Below are 19,926 nucleotides of genomic sequence, written 5' to 3'. Positions count from 1 at the left end.
CTACTGAATTTTTAGCACCCAACACTTTGATACAATATGTCAGTAATATTGGAATTAATATCTAAATTGATCATCTCAATATCGGTCAAATCGATGAGCTCCCAAATGATAAAAAAAAAAAAATTAAATTTCAGAAAAAAGAAGATAAAATAAAAATGAATGAGTATCCATGAGCATGAATTTTCATTTTAATAATTCAGTCATAAATTTCCCTTAAACTAATTTAATAATTAAGAGCAACATTAATACTTAAATGATACTACCATTATATCAGTTTATGGACATAAATAATTTATAGTTGGAACTGCTGAAGTTTAAGGACATAAATAATTTTGATTTAGTTTCCGACTATTTCGAATCAATTCTCCATATAATTTAATTTTCAGGAAAAAAAATTGTATCATTAATATAATACGAGAGGGAGATTAGAATTCACGCCATAGAGATTTGCGTCGCCTCCCCTAAAAGAGTGCATACACGTGCGACTCACGTGCATATCATCACGTGTTTCACAGGTGCTACTTTGGAGTCGCACACAATTGACATCATGTGCAAGTCACGTGACAATGAGATTTTCTCGATTTTTATTATTTTTGTTTTCTTTTTTTTATTAAGAGGAGTAGCCTTCTCTTTCATCTCTCCCTTTGCCTCGCCTGCCCCCTTCTCCCCTTCTCTCCTTCCTCTCTCCCGTCTTCTCTCTCTCTCATCGCCTCTCCGCTTCCGATAAAGCCCACAAGAAAATTAAGCGTGACCCCCCATCGGTGCACGCCGATCCTCCCTTCCACCGGCTCACGATAGCCGTCGCACCCCCACTTCCTCCCCTTCTGTAACCCCACTCTCCAATCTGCGCCCTCTTCTTCTCCTAGGAAGCCTCGAAAGCCCTGATTCCGGTCGCGGCGGAGACGGATGGAACCCTGACGGGGGGTAATCCGATCGGGACCGATAGGGACCAGCGCGGGAGGGATGAGGAACCGCCGGGATCGCGCCCTGGCTGAGCTCTACGACGCCACCGAGAGTCTCTCGCGACCGGAGGCATGTAAAGAGATCCCCTTCACTGCTCTTTGATCGTGTTCCCATATTCGCCTCATCAGTTGGATCTGTCTCGGTCTTTGCGGAATGATTTGTTTGATTTGGTCCTTTTCTGCTCCGTTCTCCATCTTATTCGCGCGTGCAATCAATTGGAAACGGAAACTGGGTTCTTTGCAAATTTTCTTGTCGCTAGTTGGAGAAAGATTGATTCTTTTTTGCATATTAATTTGCTGTACTTTGTGGTTTTTAGGCATTTTGATACGGCCCCATGGTTCGAATTCTCTTGTGCATCTGGTTTAGTAGGTAGGAAAATGGATAATCATAGTAATGGCAGATCTTGATGTGTCGTCTGATGAGGCCTTTTGTTCAATGATTTAATAGTGGTGATAAAATTTTCTTTTTTGAATTAATGGGTTTGGTTCCTCTACGCTGATTGTTATAATTGATGTGGTCTGAACCTGCTCTAGATCACGCCAATACTGCAAGGAACTTGCCACATTCAAGGTCCTGTTGATGAGTATGACTTTGAGCTTCAGGGGACAGATACGGTGAGACACTCAACCAAGATGAGTGAGTTGCATACTACAACGGCAATTTTTGATCCCTTAATTTTAGTCTTATTGCTTTTACAGCACTATCGTCAGAATTTTCTTTAAGGAGACAATATGATTGCATTATTGCATTCTCATTAACTACTTAACAGGAGTAGAAGACAACTCATTTGAGCATAATGATTGCAATCTTTTAAGTCACTTAGATAGTTTCTTTTAGCTTGCATGTGAGATTGGATAAGTTCAAGCCACATACGTAGTAAATATTAACCTTTTTCTGATGATTTGTGTGTGTGAGTGTTTATGTAGCTATCTTATCTACTTTACATTTCTTTTATAAAATCCTGTTGAACCAGTGGAAAACATTGTTCTCTTTTAAATCGACATCCTCCTTGCTCGAAATATAGTCAAATTAGCATTGTAATCATTTTATTCCTGCCAGTATTAAGTGTTGTTTGATACCTCAATTACATGACTATAGACTTCCAGCAAAAGAGCCGTATTATTTTATTGTTTCCTTGACTTTTTAGGAATCATAACTACAAACCTCACTTGGAACCATAACAAAGAAATACAAATATGATGGCTTCTACTTAATTTTCTTCTTGAAGAAATGGTTGCATAATTGCATTGGAGTTTCACGCCTAAAACCTACCTGTGCAGTGAGGTTTTTGGACTTTGTTTGTGTTAGATGATTTCAATTGCAAATAATCTATTTTATGCTGCAGCAAAGAATCATTCTTTGCATAGAAGATTATTTATGATGAACACTAAGTTATAATAACATTCCACAGTGCTCTCGGTGTTTTTAATTTTGATCCAAGGTTGAGATATGCAGTTTTTTATTACATAAGGTTATATAGAAAGCTTTGATAGTTGTGGAAGAATAACTATTAATCTAACAGAAACTTTAATGAAGATTCACATTTACATTGGTATGATATAGTTGGATATAGGATTTCAGCATAATGAACATTGATTTTGTTTTGAGATTTGAAATATTTTCTTGAAGTTCCACTACTCATTCATATCTTTCTCAAATTAGTCCGAGGTGGTACCACAAACTCTAAGGCTGATTTTGACTATATGTAGTTGTCTTCATTACTATATTTTACCATTCTGACAAAATAATTGTGGTTTTACTATTATTGGCTCTAAATTGTGAACCTTTTGATAGAGACTTAACTTTTATGGGGATGTTTGGCATCGGCAATTGTCACTCTAGAGGAGAAAAAACATCATAAGATAATAACAAAAGTAACTGTCTTTTAGCAAAATTTGGTATTTGGATCATCCAGTGGCATAAAACTCATTATCATCTAGATCAGTCGGATCAAATTGACTGTATCGGAATTGGCCAAAAAATACTGTATTAAAAAAATAAAAAAGAAGAAAGTAAAATTGATGAGTATTCATGGCTGAGTTCGTGTTTTGATGTAATAATATTTAAGTTCAAATTAAGCTTGTTTACTAGTTGAATTGTCTAATATAATATATATTAAATTGCTTAATATTATTATATATCACTTTATATATAAATCTAGTTTAAACTTATAAGTGCAATATAAATTGCTTAATATGCAAGTCACAGGTTTAAATAAGGGGAAGTTAACTTGTATATTATACATATATTATATTTCCTAATATAAATATATAATATGATACAAAAGTTGTATAAAATTTATGTTATAATTGAAATTGCATAAAATATAAATTTAAATGAAAAATTTCTTTTCGTGCTATTATTAGCTATTGATATTAGGTCCCCCACATGAGAAGCAATTGCAAGAACCATATATTATATATAAATTTAATTCAAAAGATAAATTATATTTGTTAGTTACAATTTGAATTTTGTAATATATAAATTATAATTGAAATTGCTCAATATATATGTTTAACTAAAGAAAATAAATTTGTTTCTTTCACTAGGAATCAAACCCAGGTGCCCCACACGAACCAGTTCCCCTAGCCACTGGACCAGACCAAACCTGACCTGAATGATTGTGTCCTTAGAACTAAATTGGCTAAAGCCCGATGTTCATTTTTATATTTTTCCAGTAGTAAGTCTAGGTACCATTGGATGGTTCATTCTTACCAATTTCTGTTGATTTCTAGCTGATTCTTGGCATTTTGCTAGTTTGTTGGGGACTATCTGATTGCTGTCCAGTCTGGCAGGGCTTTATGATGCCACCAGGAGGATCTCTCAACCGAAGGAATGTAGAAATGCCCCGTTACTGCCCTTGATCATGATCCTGCATTTGCCTATGTGATCAATTGGATCTCTTTTGGTCCTTTGGCTTTCTTGGTGGAATGATTTGTTTGATTTGTTTATAGCTTGCATTTTGATGCTATCTGCTTGTATAACTGATTGTTGTGGGAATTGGATATTTTTTTTCAGACACTATTTGTTTCTTGTTGGAAAGAATGATTCTTTTGCATATTAATTTACATAGTTTGTGGATCTTAGGCATTTTGACGTGGCTGCATGGTTCCATTCCCTTGAGCATCTGCTTTACTAGGTAGGGAAAATGATTGATGATGGTAAATGACATTTTTGGATGTGTATATTGATGAGTTCTTTTGTTTGATGGTTTACTGGTGGTGATAATTTTTTTTGCTTTTTCTTTGTCTGGTAGGTTTAGTTCTGCTATGCTGATTGTTATAATTGATATGGGTTCTGAAACTGCTTTCTAGATCACACAAATACTCCAAGGAGCTTGCCACATCCAAGGTCCTGTTAACGAGTATGACCATGAGCCTCAGACGACGGATTTGGTGAGACACTCAACCGAGATAGGTTGTTAGTCCTTTTTTTGTAATTTTTGAGCCCTTAGTTTAGCCTTATACTTCTTTATATATTGTTGACATTTGTCCTTCTTGACATAATTTTCTTAGGACATCTTCAGTAAAGCTAACTTCTTTCTTAAAAAGTAGCTTTTGAAAATGCTTCATTTGAAGGAGCTTTATGGATGGAAGGATGGTGAATATATTTGGTTAGAAAAGGCTTTCTAGTTTGCGAAAGTACTTCTCTTACAAAATAAATGTTTGACAAAGCAACTTCTAGAAAAATGTTGCTGGTAATATATCTAATAATGCCAACTGTGTTTTTTGCTAATAGTGGTAGCAGTGCTAGTGCAAGTGATAGCTGTGGTAGAGATGACAGTGGAAGTTATTGATGAAGATGATGCTGGTAGCGACAGGGGTAAAGGTGGTGGTGATAGTGGCAGCGACCTCAGTGGTAGTTGCTGTGGTTGTTGGTGGTAACAGTTATGAAGGTGGTGGCACTGGTGGTGGCAGGTGTTGATGAAGGTGGATGTAGAGGTAGAGGTGGTGGTAATAGCCATGGTGGCGGTGATCATGATAATGGTAGTATTGGTAGTAGTAACAATGGGTGGTGGCAATAATGGTGGTGACAATAGTGATGACAGAATCAATGATAGTGATAATTGTGGTGGTGGTGGATATGGTTGTAGTGGTGGTGAAGGGAGTAGCGATATTGGCCGTGGTAAATGATGATGGTAGCTAGAACAGCAGTGTTGGCTGTGATGATAGTAGTAATGGTGATAATGATGGTTGGTGATAGTGATAACCAGTGATGATGGTGGCAGTGGTCAGTGTTGGTGGCGGTGTTTGTATGAAGGTAGTGCTTATCAAGAAGTGGTTAAAGATGGTGAGCCGATGATGATGGTCGATGGGGGTGGTAGATGGTCACCATACAGGTGGGTGTCAGGATCAGGAGATATTTTATCATAAATTCTTTTATGAGAAATCAGGAGGTCTTGACCTCCTACTAAAAGCAATTTTTTAATTGCTCCTCCCAAAAGCCCTTTTCAGAAAATGATACCAAACACTCAATATTTTGTGAAATCAACTTTTTATATTTAAAAGTTGTAGAAGTCCTTCAAAAGCCTAAGCCAAACATGCCCTTAGGCCTAAGTTCAGTACTCACGGTAAAAGTACAATGTTGCTTTGTTAAAGCTTTCAGTTGTTGGTGGTATTCCATTTAAACTTCAGTAGTATGGAAGGACAGGTTTTAAGTTCTTATAGAATCCCACTGCATGTGGTTGACACGTAACTTTAACATTCTAGACTTGAATTTTGGCTAATAGATGCAATTGTTTTGTTGGATTTTCTTATAATTATGTTGGTTCTTATGTAAATATCACGGTATCCCCTTGATGCTTAACTCTTTTGCATGTCTTATGTGTGTTTTCCCCTGGTGGCTAACCCTCATGGCATTCTTATTGTTCTCAAACCTGTAACATTCTAGACTATAACTTTTCATTAAAATAGGGATGCAACTGTTTTGCTGGATTTTCTTACAATTCCCGACATATTATTAATACTTTGTTCGAACATGTATCATTTCTTTATGTATGATAATCCACTGGCTTCTTTAACTAAATTTATATTTTTTCCTTGCAAAACGCAGATTATTGATGTCTAGCAAAATTTTGTGTGTATAGCTATGAGTACAAACCTTTGTGAGAAGTTTTGTTTGTTAAGATTCATTTTCAGATTTATTATTTTTAGGGGTATTATGATAAAAAAATGACAAGCCTACTATATGTTTTGTCAAGTTTAAGATAAAGCAATATTGTCAAAAGTGCTAGGCTCCAAAAGACACTACGGTCCAAAAACGCTTGAGGTGCTAGGTGTTCCATAATATTATAATTTTAAAATTATATATCATGATTAATAAAAATAAACTAAAACTAAAATAACACATCAAACTTATATTCATTTAAAGTACCAAACTACATTGTCCTTATCTAATAACAGCAGGAAAGAGATACACGGGTCGTATAAGGAGGGGAAGAGGGAAGAGTGAGCGGGGAAGGGGGCATGCTGCGGCAACAACAGGAAAGCTCAATCACGTTCTCCATAATAATTGACATTTTACTATTGATTCAGTCCAATAAGCAAGTTGACTACAGTAGGAAAGCTCATATGAACAACTAATACCACTGTATATTTATAAGTTATATTGACAAACAGCAAAGAGGGAAATTGCAGCAACAAGGGAAGAGGGAAGAGCGATTGGGGAAGGGGGAGGGCTACAGCGAGGCGAAGGGAGTTGCAGTGAGAGGGAGGAGGGAGGAGAAAGAGAGAAATATACCAAAAGGGAGGGGAAGAAGTCGCCGCTAGAGGAAGACGTCGCTACTGTCATTGTTCACTGATGGGAGGAAGTTTGTTGCCATGTAGAAACACTGTGGGAAAGAGAGAGTTCTACATTAGGGCACACGACTTGTGTGGGGTGTTGGAGTGTTAGATAACTGGTTCAGTCGAACCAGATAGGAAACTAATTTGGTTTGACACAGGCTCGACTTGGCCTGAGTTGAACCACGTGGGCGCCTAGCCCACCGAACTCTTGGGCCCAAGCGAGCACCTGGATTGCACTTGAGTGAAGTCGCCCACCCGGCCCAATAGGCAAGTGCTCAGGCCACTCCTCGAGTCACCCGGCGCCTAGGTGAGCGCTTGGGCGCCTAATGACTTCACTAAGATAAAGCGGCTCAACACATGAGACTTCTGCCAATGTAAGTAGGGGTTTTGCTTCTTTGACTAGAGTGTTATCACCCAAGTCACAAAGGAGTGGCCTTATTGCGGCGCCAAGGCATGTCCTCTAGTTTTCTGTCAAGCTTCTACAATAATAGTTTATAATCTTTTAGGCATAATATTTCTGCTGTGTAATGTCAGTTATTTTAGAATTGAATTAAATTTTATTAGTTGCAATGTTGCTTGATAATCCATTCATGCCATTCTTTATGCTGGCCTTTCTAAAGATCACACCTCCTTTTCTGATGGCAATGTTGCAATGTTCCATGAATTGTTTCAAGTTTGAAAACTGTCATAACTATGTGAGTTTCTAGTGCTTGTGTGTACATGTGTGCTTTTATTTACAGTTATAGTTTTGATGGTGCATCAGAGCTCGTCTTTACTGTTGTCTTATATAAGCTTTTGGGTAATATCTTGATATGCACATGGTGTGTTATCTTGATACTGAAGTAGGAATTTGTCTCAACTTATGGATTCTTCTTTTTTATTCCAAATCAGATTTGCTTTTTCTGAGATTTCTGAGCACCTATTTTTGTGAGCTCAGACATTAGAATCTTCCACAGTTCGTTTGCTTTTGTTGTAACTCTGGGAACATAAAGTCACCCATCTAGAATATGGTGAACATGTGTGGTATTTTTTTGTGCCTATGGAACCCCTTGCTATACATATAATGAAATTTCAACATGAGTTCAAATCATGTGTCCAAGTTACATTTGACCTTTTTTTGGTTATTTACAGGAACAATTTCCAGTTGAAACTAAATGCTTAAACATACTCAAGGGTCCTCACACCAGTAGAGCAGAACCTGGGACATGCAACGTGTGCTCTGCTCCTTGCTCTTCCTGTTTGCACTTTAATCGACTTTCACCACTTATGGAATCAAAAATTGAGGACGGACAATCTGATAATATTTCTTCCAGAAAAGAAGATGATAGTAGCTCTTGTATTGCTGCTAGTGGTTATGTTGTTAAGAGCAGAGTGCATGATAAGCTGAACAATGCATTTTATGAAACTAGCCATTTATCTAGTTCAAGTTTTGATTCATCTATCGAAAATGCTGAGAGCAAAGAATTATCTAGAGCATCAGAAGCACATGATGCATCTGATAATGTTGTTGTAAATTCAAAGGTTTCTTTAGATGCCGCTGAAGATAATAATTTTCTTCATGAAGAAACTAGTTACACAACTGGTAATCCTTTTGTACTAAATGACAGTACAACATCTGAGTTGCATCAGAGGAAAGCTTCAGCTATTACTGTAGAAAAGAATAGACAAGAGTGTCATATAGAAAATAATTCACATATTTCTGGATTTAAAGATGCCAATAATGCAATTCATGCTTGTCTTGGGGAACTGGGTGAGAAAGTCATAGGAGGCAGCTCTGTGTCAACCGATAATTTGCTTGTCAGAAATGATGAAGAGGCAATTCAGAAAGAGGCTGCCCAACAATGTAATAATAGTGAAATTGAAGAGAATCAGAAGTCTAGCAGAAATGGAAAATCCTCAGTGAAAAATAGTAACACTTCTAGTTTTAGAGATGATGTCTTGTGTCAGAAGATTGACAACATCGAAGACCCATGCTCAAGTAGTAATATATCTCTAAAAGCACAATTTCCATGTTCAGGTTCCTCAAAGAACATAAGTCTTTCTCAGTGCTCCATGGATGATGAAAAACCTCCAGTAGAGGGAAAACTAGTTGCAGGTAATGTTGATGGTAAAAAAGATATCACACTTGGAGTTACCAAAGAAGATAGTGGAAAGAGTCAGCCTCAGTTAATTTCTCTAAAAGATTCTGATGAATGTCTGGGAGCTGAGAATGGTGATAACAGTAGGTTCCAGCTTCACGTGGCAACAAATAGCAGGGGTGCTAACCAGCAATCTGATAAGCCTATGTCAAACTCACAGTCATCTCAGGTGCCATCGGAGCCAAACTCAATGTGTGAAGTTTCAACAGAAATTGAAGATGATGTAAGTTCATAATTTTTTTTTCTTCGGTTTCTGAGATATTTTTAATAATATTATTCATTTAGATTTTTTCTGCAGTCAGGTGACTGTCAGTGTGCTTAATGTGATGCTTGATTATAATAAAATACTAAATCATTTGCCTGTAGAAATAATTACTCGGAAACAAGATAAAATATGTCAGCTAAATGCACTACAGTCTCACCAATAAGGGGCCTAGGTTGTGCAATGTTTCATACATTGTATATGCTTAAGTGACAAGCAGGATTTCACATATGCTGTAAAATTGCCATTTTAGATTTGTTAAAAAGAATCTTTTGCTGTTCACTCTTTCTGCACTTATTTTTTCTTAAGATATTAAAGGGATTTCTAGTTTTCTACTATTTCTTTCTCAATGTTGTGTGCTTCTTAAATCTGTCAACCAAACATGTGGGAGTTCTTTGTTGATGAGCTTGGGTATGAATAAAAGAAAATTGCTCATGGCTGACTTTAAGAATTTGCAGAACTTCTATGAAGCTTTTGGCTATTGGATGAAGTGTAAAATGGACATCCAGCTCAGGATTCCTTTTGACTGTCTGCAAAGGGTACCTATTAAGTATTAACTATTTGACTTTAACAGGAAACAGAAATGGAATGTCTAAAATATTCTACTTTTACTGTTGAAATATGAAGAACAGTGCAGCATTAATGCATGAACTGATTATTGAATCAAAATTTCTGTAAGATATGTGCAAAATTTGTCATGGAATTTTATGATATCTGAATCAGCAACATAGGGTATATCAATTGACTGCTTGCAAATCTGATCAAATTCTATACATACAGCAACCATCTCCATAGAGTGACTACAGCCATAATAACCAATCTTGACCCTAATCAGTTGTCGCTATTTTCAGTTTTAGTCATGCTGTACATGGTAATTGCCATCATGAAAATGACTGAAGCCAGAATCTGAAGTAGTTCCAATGATATATATTAATACCCCTCATGTTAATAGAAGAGCCTGTAGAATATATAAACATAATGAAGTTGATGCTTATTAGAATCATGATATAAAAATTTGATGGTTGGTGGTAGTGCTTAAATGACTACTTGAACTCTCCCACCCTCTGATTTCAGAAAACTAGATGTGTTTTTGTTTTCTTTTTATTAAAGAGTAACTCCCATTTTTATATAAAGCATCTCTTCCATTTCCTCTTGTGGCCGCAAGGATGCTTTAGGTATAGATGTATACTTTGAATTCCTTGCTTGTTTGTTAGATCATTCAGAATTTTCTATAAAACACAAATTCTAACTTTGTGCTGTGTTCATATTAGATACTGTGTTGGATCTGATACTTACAGGATTTTCTGGACATGTTTGAGACATTTCCTAAGTATAATTATTAAATTGTCGAATAATTTTGGGGTACCCTATGGAAAAGTTTTGAATACTTGTCTAATATTGAGTTTGATAACTTGTTGGACCAATACAATACTGGTATTCCAGACAGTAAACCAACCTATATTGCCTGGCATAGAATAATGAAAACTAAATCTGAAGTGGTACTGAACTATATGTTCAATTTTGGGTTCCTGATCTGATTGGCAAATCTCAAGCGGTATGTATCTATTCAACAATTCTTTAAAACTATGCTCTAGGATGCTTTGTGAACATTTCTATACAACTTTTGTTCTCATTTGTATGTTGATCTCTTGACCACAGTTAAGATGGATTTATGATAAATTGAAGAATCATATTGTGATAAATGCAATTAAAATATTGCTCTTCATTTAATTTTCTAATATCTATCTTCTCTGTATTATTGGATTATTATGTTATTATTAATTATTTTATTCATGATTATAATTTAAGGTTGCTAGTCAGTTGCTTCATTTATCATGACAGGTAACTACATTTTTTAACATTTGAAAGTTTTATTCCCTTGCTCCATTTTTAACCATGTCAAGAATATTGCATATTTCTATGTATATAATGTTTTAAGTACTTTTGTGTTGCCATATCCATGCCATGTTATATCTTATGGTTTTCAAGAATCAGCATATCATATTTGTGTCCTATATCTTTGTCTGTATTTTGTTGGAAATTCCAAAATCTAACCTGAGCAAATATCAGAATAGTTAATGTTGTCAGGCCACCATTTATTTTCCTCTTACTGCCTTTTGAAGCCTGAGCAGAATGAAACATTTTTATGGGTGATTTTCTAGGTTATATTATTTTTGTATCTGCAATCCCAAATAGTTAGGACTTCATGGCTTTGTTATTGTATCTATGTATGTCTGTCCTATATCTAATGTACGCTAAGCATGCCATATCATATTGGTTCATTTCTTATTAATCTTTATTTTTACGGTGAAACCAAGAAAAAATGAGGGAGAAAAGATGCTAGATGCCTCCTGTAAATGCAAAAAATTAGTTTCAATAATCCATTGATTCCTAATGTAAGAATGGATTTTGTTAAATTGTTTCCCATATGCTTGTGATAAATGTACTACTTATTGATTTTTTATCATGTAAATTGTATGGTTCATTAGCAGATTAGTAACACTAGTGGTTATATCAGATCTTTCTGCAGAAGGTCCAGTCAACTTTCAATTTCAGTATAGTTTTGATGCCTCATGCACATGACAAAGTGCTTAGCAGCCTTGTCCATATTGATTATGCACAATTTGTTGATCCATTTGTAATTTACTTCTGAAGAGGTTGATAGCATGCAATTGGTTGTTATCTTCCATATTAATTTTATTGCAGGTAAAAGTTTGTGATATCTGTGGAGATGCAGGACAGGAAGAGTTGCTTGCTATTTGTAGTAGATGCAGTGATGGTGCAGAGCATACGTAAGATCAAAATGAGTGAATTTTTTCTTATTGAATGCTTTTCATTGGATATTGCGTTTAACAGAAAATTTCTTTTGATCAGTTACTGTATGCGAATAATGTTGGATAAAGTTCCTGAAGGTGAGTGGCTATGTGAAGAATGCCAACTCAAGGAGGCTGAAAATCAAATGATAGGAAAATCTGAAGCACAAACTGAAGCAATAGAAGCACCATCTGTATATGAATATAATCAGATCACTGGGAGCACATCAAATAGTTTTCCTTGTGTAGAAAATAAGGGAGACAATGCAGATATTAGGACAGATAATAAAGAACTTGGAAACTCCAATTCATTTAAAAGGAAGGGGGAGAATTTGGAGGTTACCTGTGTTACAAAAGAGAAAATCTCCGAAGCATGTGGTGCTTCCACTAAGACAACCATTCCAATGAAACCTACTCTGCACTCCCATGAGAACTCCTCTAACAAACCTGATTTTGTTAAGGTAAAACCATCTGCCCTGATAACATCATGTGGTCAGCCAGAAGTTATCTCTCAACCTGTTCTTCGCTCACAAACTTCTTCGGTTCCTGATTTGTCCAAGCCACAAGCACATCTTGAACCAACAAGGGGTAATTTCATATTGCTGTATGATTGTAGATTTATATTCTTTTATTTTTTTCTTTTATATTAGACAATTATTGTGTACCATTCCTACTTCCACATATTTATAAACTTTACAAATTATAAATTTGGTAGGGCTTCTATCAAAGTCAGCTTCTTTTAACAACTCAAAAGTGCCAAAAGTGAAACAGTTGGTGGAGAATATTCCTCAAAATAAAAAAATGACCAGAGAATTTAATTCAAGCAGTATAAGAAAAGAAGGCCCATTGCGAACGATTACAAAATCGGCATCATTCAGAAGTGAGAGTTCAGGCTTCTCGAGTGTCAAGACAATGAGCAAAGTGCAGTCACTTAACCCACCACAGCCTGATGATCCTAGAGGTGTGAAACAGCAGAAAGAAAGGAGTGCCGTAGATCTTAAAGGTTCTATACCTGGTTCCCGCTTTGTCAGTCCATCAGCATCTACCACCAGTATTTCTCCTCTGAAGGTCGACTCAAAGGTTCAACAAAATGATCCCAGACTAAAAAGGACATCTGATTCCAGCAATCTTGGCAACAATAGAGGATCAAATGATGCAGCTACTTTAGGTAAAGTATCCTGCTTTGTTTTTGTAGCTTAGTCATATATTGTTCATCTTTTTAATCAAGTTAATAACTGACTGTTGGGAGGTTCATTAGCTAATGAAGTGAAGAAGCAGCCATCATCATCTTTGTCACAAACTTCTGCATGTACATCTTCAATTAGATCGTGTAAGAATGAAGATCAAAAGCCTTTTCAACTTGTACCCAAGGTAAATATCCACCAAAATCTCTGTTTTTCTTACTAGATGATGCAGTAACCTAATATTGCAACACTTCAATACACCTCAGGCTGCAGAACTGACACATAGAGATGATAAAACCAAGGACCACACATTTTCAAGCAATTCTAGGCAGGCAGCCTCAGCCAGCAATCGATTACCTCGTTGCCATAGGTGTAATGAAACAGGTCATTCAACACAGTTCTGTGCAGTTGACAAACTTCGCATATCTGCCATGAAGCCTTCTTCTGAACGAAGTTTAAGGGATATGGATAACAGAAATGTGAAGTCGAAAGATGGCGCTGAGGTGTTGGGTTGGAAACTTGTAACAAAAAGGACTTCTAGATCACCTGATCAATCTGAGGAAGCTTCTTTGTGCAGTGCCGATGCAAATTCTGAATTAACAGCTAAAGATTTTTCATCAAGTTCTTTAAATTTTAGAAACTTGCCATCCCTGGAAGGTACATCTGATGTGCAAAATTTTAGCAAAGCAACAAATGCCATTCATGCACACCAGAAAGTGGAAAACCATAAGAAAGCTATGCTTATTGCTGGAGAAGGGATAGCTCTTGACATTGGAGATGACTTGAATCTAAAGAAGCCCATCATACAAACCTTGCCCAATGAAGCTTCCATTCCAATGCATCCATTAAGAGCTTCAGTAATTCCGGAGCTCGACTACATTTGGCAGTATGATATGTTCTTTTTAGTTCATACGTTGCCTTTAAATTCGTCTTTAGCCATCTAATCTTATAGATGATGCAATACCATTTATAGAATTTCCAGCATTATAATTTTTCTACTTTTGTTTATTATGTGCAGAGGTGCTTTTGAGGTGCTGAGAACTGCCGAGGCTCCTACACTTTTTGATGGTTTTCAGGCCCACTTGTCTACTTATGTCTCCCCTAAAGCACTTGAAGTGGCATCTCAATTTCCTTGCAAAATCCAACTGGAGGAAGTACCTCGTCTAAGATCCTGGCCTTTGCAGTTTCACATAAACAGTCCTAAAGATGATAACATTGCTCTTTTTTTCTTTGCTAAAGACATTGAAAGGTGATTTATTAAGTACTTTCTCCCTGTGAATTGCCTTTTGAACTATATATTGACAAAATAATTGATATTTTGTGCTTCATCTTGAGCAGTTATGGAAAATACTATTGGAAGCTGCTGGAAAATATGCTAAAAAATGATTTAGCCCTCATAGGGAATATTGATACTGTGGAACTTCTTATATTCCCATCGAACATGTTACCAGAGAATTCCCAACGTAAGCAATGGCCTTAGCAGTAATATTCATAGTAAGAGGGAGAATGAAAAGGATTACTTTTGTCGACTTTGTTTTATAAGTTATCTAGATCTGCAAATTTCATGTGATCTTATGCATTATTTATATTTCTATAGCACTAATAATCATCTAACTTGTGGGTTGCTGTGCTGTTTCAGGCTGGAACAAGTTATTTTTTCTTTGGGGTGTATTTAGAGGAAGACAGATAAATAGCTTGGTGGACCTGCCTGGTCTGGAGAAAAAACCTTCTGTTTGCAATTTGAACTCAAAAACTATTATCCAAGATCTGCCAACCATTTTTGATTCTGGACTTTGTTGCTCTCTTCATGCATCTGATGAGGATTCTAAGGAGCTATCAGAATCTGACAGATCACCGAAGGAAAAGCCATCTAAATCTGGTGCCTGCACTGATCCTGTGGTTATTCCATCAGGAAACAACAATGGGATACACAACACAGAGAAACCTCCTATTGTCCAGAAGACCTTACGTCAAGTTGTTGCTGATGATAAAGTGCTGAGAGAGAAGGCTTCATGCTTGCTTTCTGAAAATTGCTCGTTTAAGAACATTACTTTTCTTCCTAGTACTCCTATTGCATATCCAGAGCCAAAGCTTCAGATTCCTAGTGTCCCTGTTGCTTATTCGGAGCCAAAGTTTCAGATAGATATTGAACGATTGCCTTCGGAAATCGAAAATGATCTCACTAGCCTAGTAAGCTCAGTTTTTTCTGCTGCATATTTTTTTATCTTTACTTTTTCCAATATCAATTATATGCCCATGCTTATTGATTAGAGAAGCATCTTTGATGGTTACAGCTACCGCTGGAAATTATTTACATCTTAGAAATAAATGATGGATCCTGTGTGTAATTGATCCTTGTGTTGTTTTAATAACTTACTCAACAACTATTATCTTTCTGAACTTATAGAAAAAATGAGATACCTTCTTTTCTTTCATTTCTTGCACTGAATATCAGATGTCATATAACAGTTATGTTTGGCCTGTGGTCAGATGCTTAGTGCTTACACTAAATTCACCATGAGCCCCATAGCCATATATTGATTTGAGTTGTGTTGGTTTTGGTACCTTCTTACATGTCTTATAATTCACCGAAAAGAACAAATCAGAAATTATCTCTTATCTTTCTCGAAAACCATTCAAAATGGTATGGACATGACCAATGGAGATTAATAAATGCTCCAGTTACACAAGTTTAGTCACATAAGATTCATAATGCAAGGAGAGATAGAACACCTAATGAAGCTTTATTATAAACAATAAAAAGAGATTCAATTGTTTGTAGCTTGACTAGAGTTTAATAGCAGTAAATGATCCATGTTGCCAACCCTCAATTTTGGAATATTATGGTTGTTCGTTGTATTAGTTGGTCCTATACAAGTCCTAAATCATTTCTGTGCAGATCTAATGTGGGAATAAAAACACAAACGAAGCAGATCTTGATGATTAATCATATCTATTTTTTTTTCTTAAATGTGTTTTCTTCCACAAACAAGTTACTTGATATGTATATGTATTCTCATATCCACCTAGTTTATTGTCAAAGATGATCGACCTTCCAAAGATGCAACTTTAATTGTATCATTATTAAAATCTTAAACAATAGTTTAAACTAATATCAGTAAAAAAAGTGAATCCGAAATCAAATTTACTCTTGTTCATTGTATAGTCTACTGAAGAACACTTTTTCCATGCAAACATGACTTGATTGGATTTTCCAATCCATGTAAGTCTAGCAAAATAAATAAATATCAAGTAAATTGATATAGTAGGATTATATTAGAAACAAAGATGTATAGAGTTTCTTGGAGCTATATTGAAATTTATCAAGTTTCCACTCAACATTAATATGTCAGTTTCCATTCTTCTTTTGTTTTGGTGACTGCCCAAATAGTATTTTGCCTATAGGGTTAAGGTCTATTTCAGTCTCTGTAGTTTTGGTCGTGGACCTCTTAAGCTCTTATAGTTTACTCGTGTCTAAAATAATCCTTATATTTTTAAAAACGTAGCATATAAGCCCCTCCTGTCAAGTTTGAGTTAACAGACGTTAGAGTTTGTTTACGTGGCATACTGGTTCACAATAAACCATTAATATAATGACATATGTAATTTAGGGTTAAGGTACATTTGAACTCCTGTGGTTTTGACCATAGATCTCTTAAGCCCTTATGATTTACTTATGTTTAAAATAACCTCTATATATTTAGAAACATAGCATATAAGTTCCTCCCGTCAAGTCTGAGTTAATAAACGTTAGAATCTGTTTATATGACATGCTGACTCATGATAAACCATTAATATAATGACATAATTTAAGTTTAAGAAAAAAATCGAGACCTCCATCAATGGCATGAGGAGGCGTCGTCATGGAAGAGACCAGCAGCAGCAGCAGCAGCATCGAGCCGCTGTTGGCTAGCAGGGCGTCGGAAGCTCTTGAGCTCGTCGTTAGCACGACAGAGATTGCGTGCCTACAACGCCCTACTAGGCAGTCGCGGCTCGGTGTTGTTGCTGGCGGTCGCTTCGGAAATCGAAATCGCAGCACTAGCGTTTTTTTCTTCTTCCCTCTCCTTTTCCTCCACCATCTCCTCTTCTTCCTCTTCGGTACATAGGTGTACCAACACTCAGCGGTATCAACTGTACGAAATTGCAATATTTGAGACCCTCTATGTCTTTCTTAAACACTTGAGGCATTCTGGGATGTTTGCATGCACAGGTCTCAAACATGTGGTTAGCCAAGTGACTTGGCCTCCTTGCATGTAACTATAATCTTTGTTCAAATTGTACTGCATGCTGGTGTACATGAAATGGTCAACCTTCCTCCAAAGGGAAAAAAACTTGCAACAGTCAAGTATGTTGTAGTTAATTTTAAATCAAATCGAGTGTATTGATATTGTATCATGTCTTCATCTGTTGGCTCTTTAATCTCACCAATTTGGTTAACGTTTTGTTATGTGCTAGGACAATCTCGCTGGTGATTCAGATAGCAGAGAAGTTTTTGTACATCATGTTCCTGCTAATAATAAAAAAGTCAGTGATTATGAAGGCCCCACTTATTCAGTTTCATTAAATTGTGGCCAAGGTGAGTTGTCTTGAGGTTGACTTACATTTTATGATTTGTTATACAAGTGTTCTCATTTTTCCTCCATTTTCTGCATGCAGGGAATGACAGTAAAGTTCAGAATTTCAAGCAGAAAGAGAACTTCATTACAAGTGAATCTATTTTAAATAATCAATTATCAGAAAATGTTGAGGTGGACCGGCTTAGCTGGAAACTAAAGCCTAATCAGAAACGTGCACAACCCATCTCATTTGAAACAATTAAAAATTCTTCTGGTTGTATGTTAAAACGCTCTTCTGATGTAATGCTTTGGAAAGATGAAGCAAGCTGCACATCTCTGACTGATGAAAAGGTGCACAAAAAGATGAGGCTTGATAGTGGAGGGCATCTCCCTTGTATATCCACGGGAGAAAATCTAAGCAGTAGCATATCCTCAGAGATGCAACCTTTACTGTCTTGCTTAACAAATGATAGCATCTACTGTGAAAATGTATCTGAGAGCTTAAAAAATGCTGAAAGACACTTCTTCCCAATTGATCCAGGTCCTCAAACAAGTACAAAGGCAGACAATTTAGTATATGTCCTTTCATCGGATGATGAAGATTCACCTGAATCTAATGCCCCTGATCTTGAACTTGGTCTGGGAAGAAAGAAGAGACCAATAGAGCAGGATATCTTTCCTTTGTTATCTCCAAAGGTTGGAGAAAAGAGTCATCGAGATAAGATGCCCGCTTCTGCAGTGGATTGTGATGATTTAAGAGCTTCGCTTTCACTCTCACTAGCTTTTCCTGCCTCTGAGAAGGCACAAACGGTCAAACCAATTCCACAAGCAGAGCAGCTTTTGCCTGATAAGCCCTGTATTAATACTTTGCTTCTTTTTGGCGGCTACAAAGATTCAGAGCATGGATAGCTTGTAAGTTGTCATCTGTTAGTGTAGTCAGAATATAGTTTCCTGAGAATATTACAAGGCTTTATCAGGGCCTTGAGCATCTTTCACTGACCGTACAACATGCAACTATTTTAACCTTTTTTTTTCCTGATTTTTGCTTTCAGGTGCTAGCACCATGGTTGTGTATAAGAGAAGTCTAACCAGGATCAGGTTAGTGGGGCTCCATTGTTATGTTCCATCTATGTTGTCATGATTATATACTTTCTTTGGCTCTAAAGTTCATGAAAAAAGTTCTTTATGTGTTAACTCATGCATTTCTAGGTATAAATTCTTATTGCAGTACAGTCCTGTACCTGGGAATCAAGAGGCATGATGATAGCATGATGTTCCTGGGAATCAAGTGACATTGGTCATCCTTGAGCCAGCTGGCTCCATTAGCTTTACTTGTACATTGCTGACCGAAATGTGGTTAGTTTACTGCTGCCCACTTCCCCTTCCTGATGCTGAACAATGATTTGGAGCCTACCTGACAGCATTGGACAATTATCGCAGGCCATCAGGGTGCAGCAGATAAACCTACGAGATTGAAGTTAAGGCAAATATTGTCATTGTATCTCGTTTTTTAGTTCTTAGCTAAACTTTCAGAGTTAGGTTTCAAGTTCAGTTCATACATGCAGCTGAAGGTAAATGCCATCATGCCCTGTAATTAGTACATAGTTTGAAAAACAAGGAGAGGTCAAGAAAATAAGTCAGGGGATTGATGCATCCACAGTCATGCCGAAGTAGAAGTATTTTACATGCTGGTCTGTTCGGGAAGATGAATTTGGGTTCTCAAAGTATGGTGTACATGCTGGTCCGAATTAGCTCTAGTTTTCCTTTTTCTGTTTTTTTAACAAGAGGCAAGTTTTTTTTTTTTTCTGTTTTCTTCTTAAATGTCCGATAAGTGTCAGCACCAGATTAATGGTCCCGAATATGCAAATATATACTGTTTGTTGCTTCTTATTTTTGTTGGGAAGATCCATGTTGAGTCCATCTACCCTTGGAGAAATTAAAACTTTGAGCTTTGCTTTAAAGCTCTATTTCCAGCCAAGATCGCATTCAGCTGAGCTTGGTAATTGGGATCTGATAAAATTTTCATTCAGGGTAGGATCTTGGTGGGCTGATAATAAGAGCTTCAGTGATATCCCAATCTAGAGAAGCTTTGCCCATTTGTGAGCTGAATAATTTATAGTTCTATGAAACCTTGCAGTAATGTTTGGAACTTATCCTAAGGTGTTTCATCACATCAGATTATCCTGTGAATATAATCTGTTCTTATGTGCTAATCAGACATGTTATT

The 19,926-nt window shown here is 36.5% G+C and overlaps 1 protein-coding gene across 13 annotated transcripts; it reads left to right on the top strand.

Annotated features, from left to right (window-relative positions):
• The first annotated feature begins 624 nt into the window (after positions 1-624).
• On the top strand, positions 625-19,589 carry LOC135650046 (ASI1-immunoprecipitated protein 2-like). 13 transcript variants are annotated; one of them, XR_010501452.1, is made up of 17 exons: positions 636-1,032; positions 1,497-1,577; positions 4,278-4,358; positions 7,878-9,107; positions 11,853-11,938; positions 12,021-12,547; positions 12,675-13,127; positions 13,209-13,330; positions 13,410-14,029; positions 14,162-14,392; positions 14,482-14,606; positions 14,783-15,333; positions 17,599-17,719; positions 17,800-18,611; positions 18,752-18,797; positions 18,933-19,055; positions 19,140-19,589. XR_010501452.1 is itself a non-coding variant. In XM_065169132.1 (17 exons), exons 5-15 carry the CDS (start codon positions 8,013-8,015, stop codon positions 18,606-18,608), a joined length of 4,740 nt encoding a protein of 1,579 aa, XP_065025204.1. In that variant the 5' UTR covers positions 636-1,036; positions 1,497-1,577; positions 4,051-4,102; positions 4,220-4,358; positions 7,878-8,012; the 3' UTR covers positions 18,609-18,611; positions 18,752-18,797; positions 18,928-19,589. The 13 variants fall into 13 exon arrangements, 10 of the variants coding, with proteins under 10 accessions (XP_065025200.1, XP_065025204.1, XP_065025202.1 ...); XR_010501450.1 differs by having other exon boundaries at positions 18,928-19,055; XR_010501451.1 differs by having other exon boundaries at positions 18,909-19,055.
• Positions 19,590-19,926: the final 337 nt, after the last annotated feature.

The sequence above is a fragment of the Musa acuminata genome, chromosome BXJ3-9, assembly GCF_036884655.1.
Source record: "Musa acuminata AAA Group cultivar baxijiao chromosome BXJ3-9, Cavendish_Baxijiao_AAA, whole genome shotgun sequence".
NCBI lineage: Eukaryota > Viridiplantae > Streptophyta > Magnoliopsida > Zingiberales > Musaceae > Musa > Musa acuminata.
Note: the sequence above shows the minus strand (reverse complement) of the source record. Positions and strands in the feature narration are given on the sequence as shown.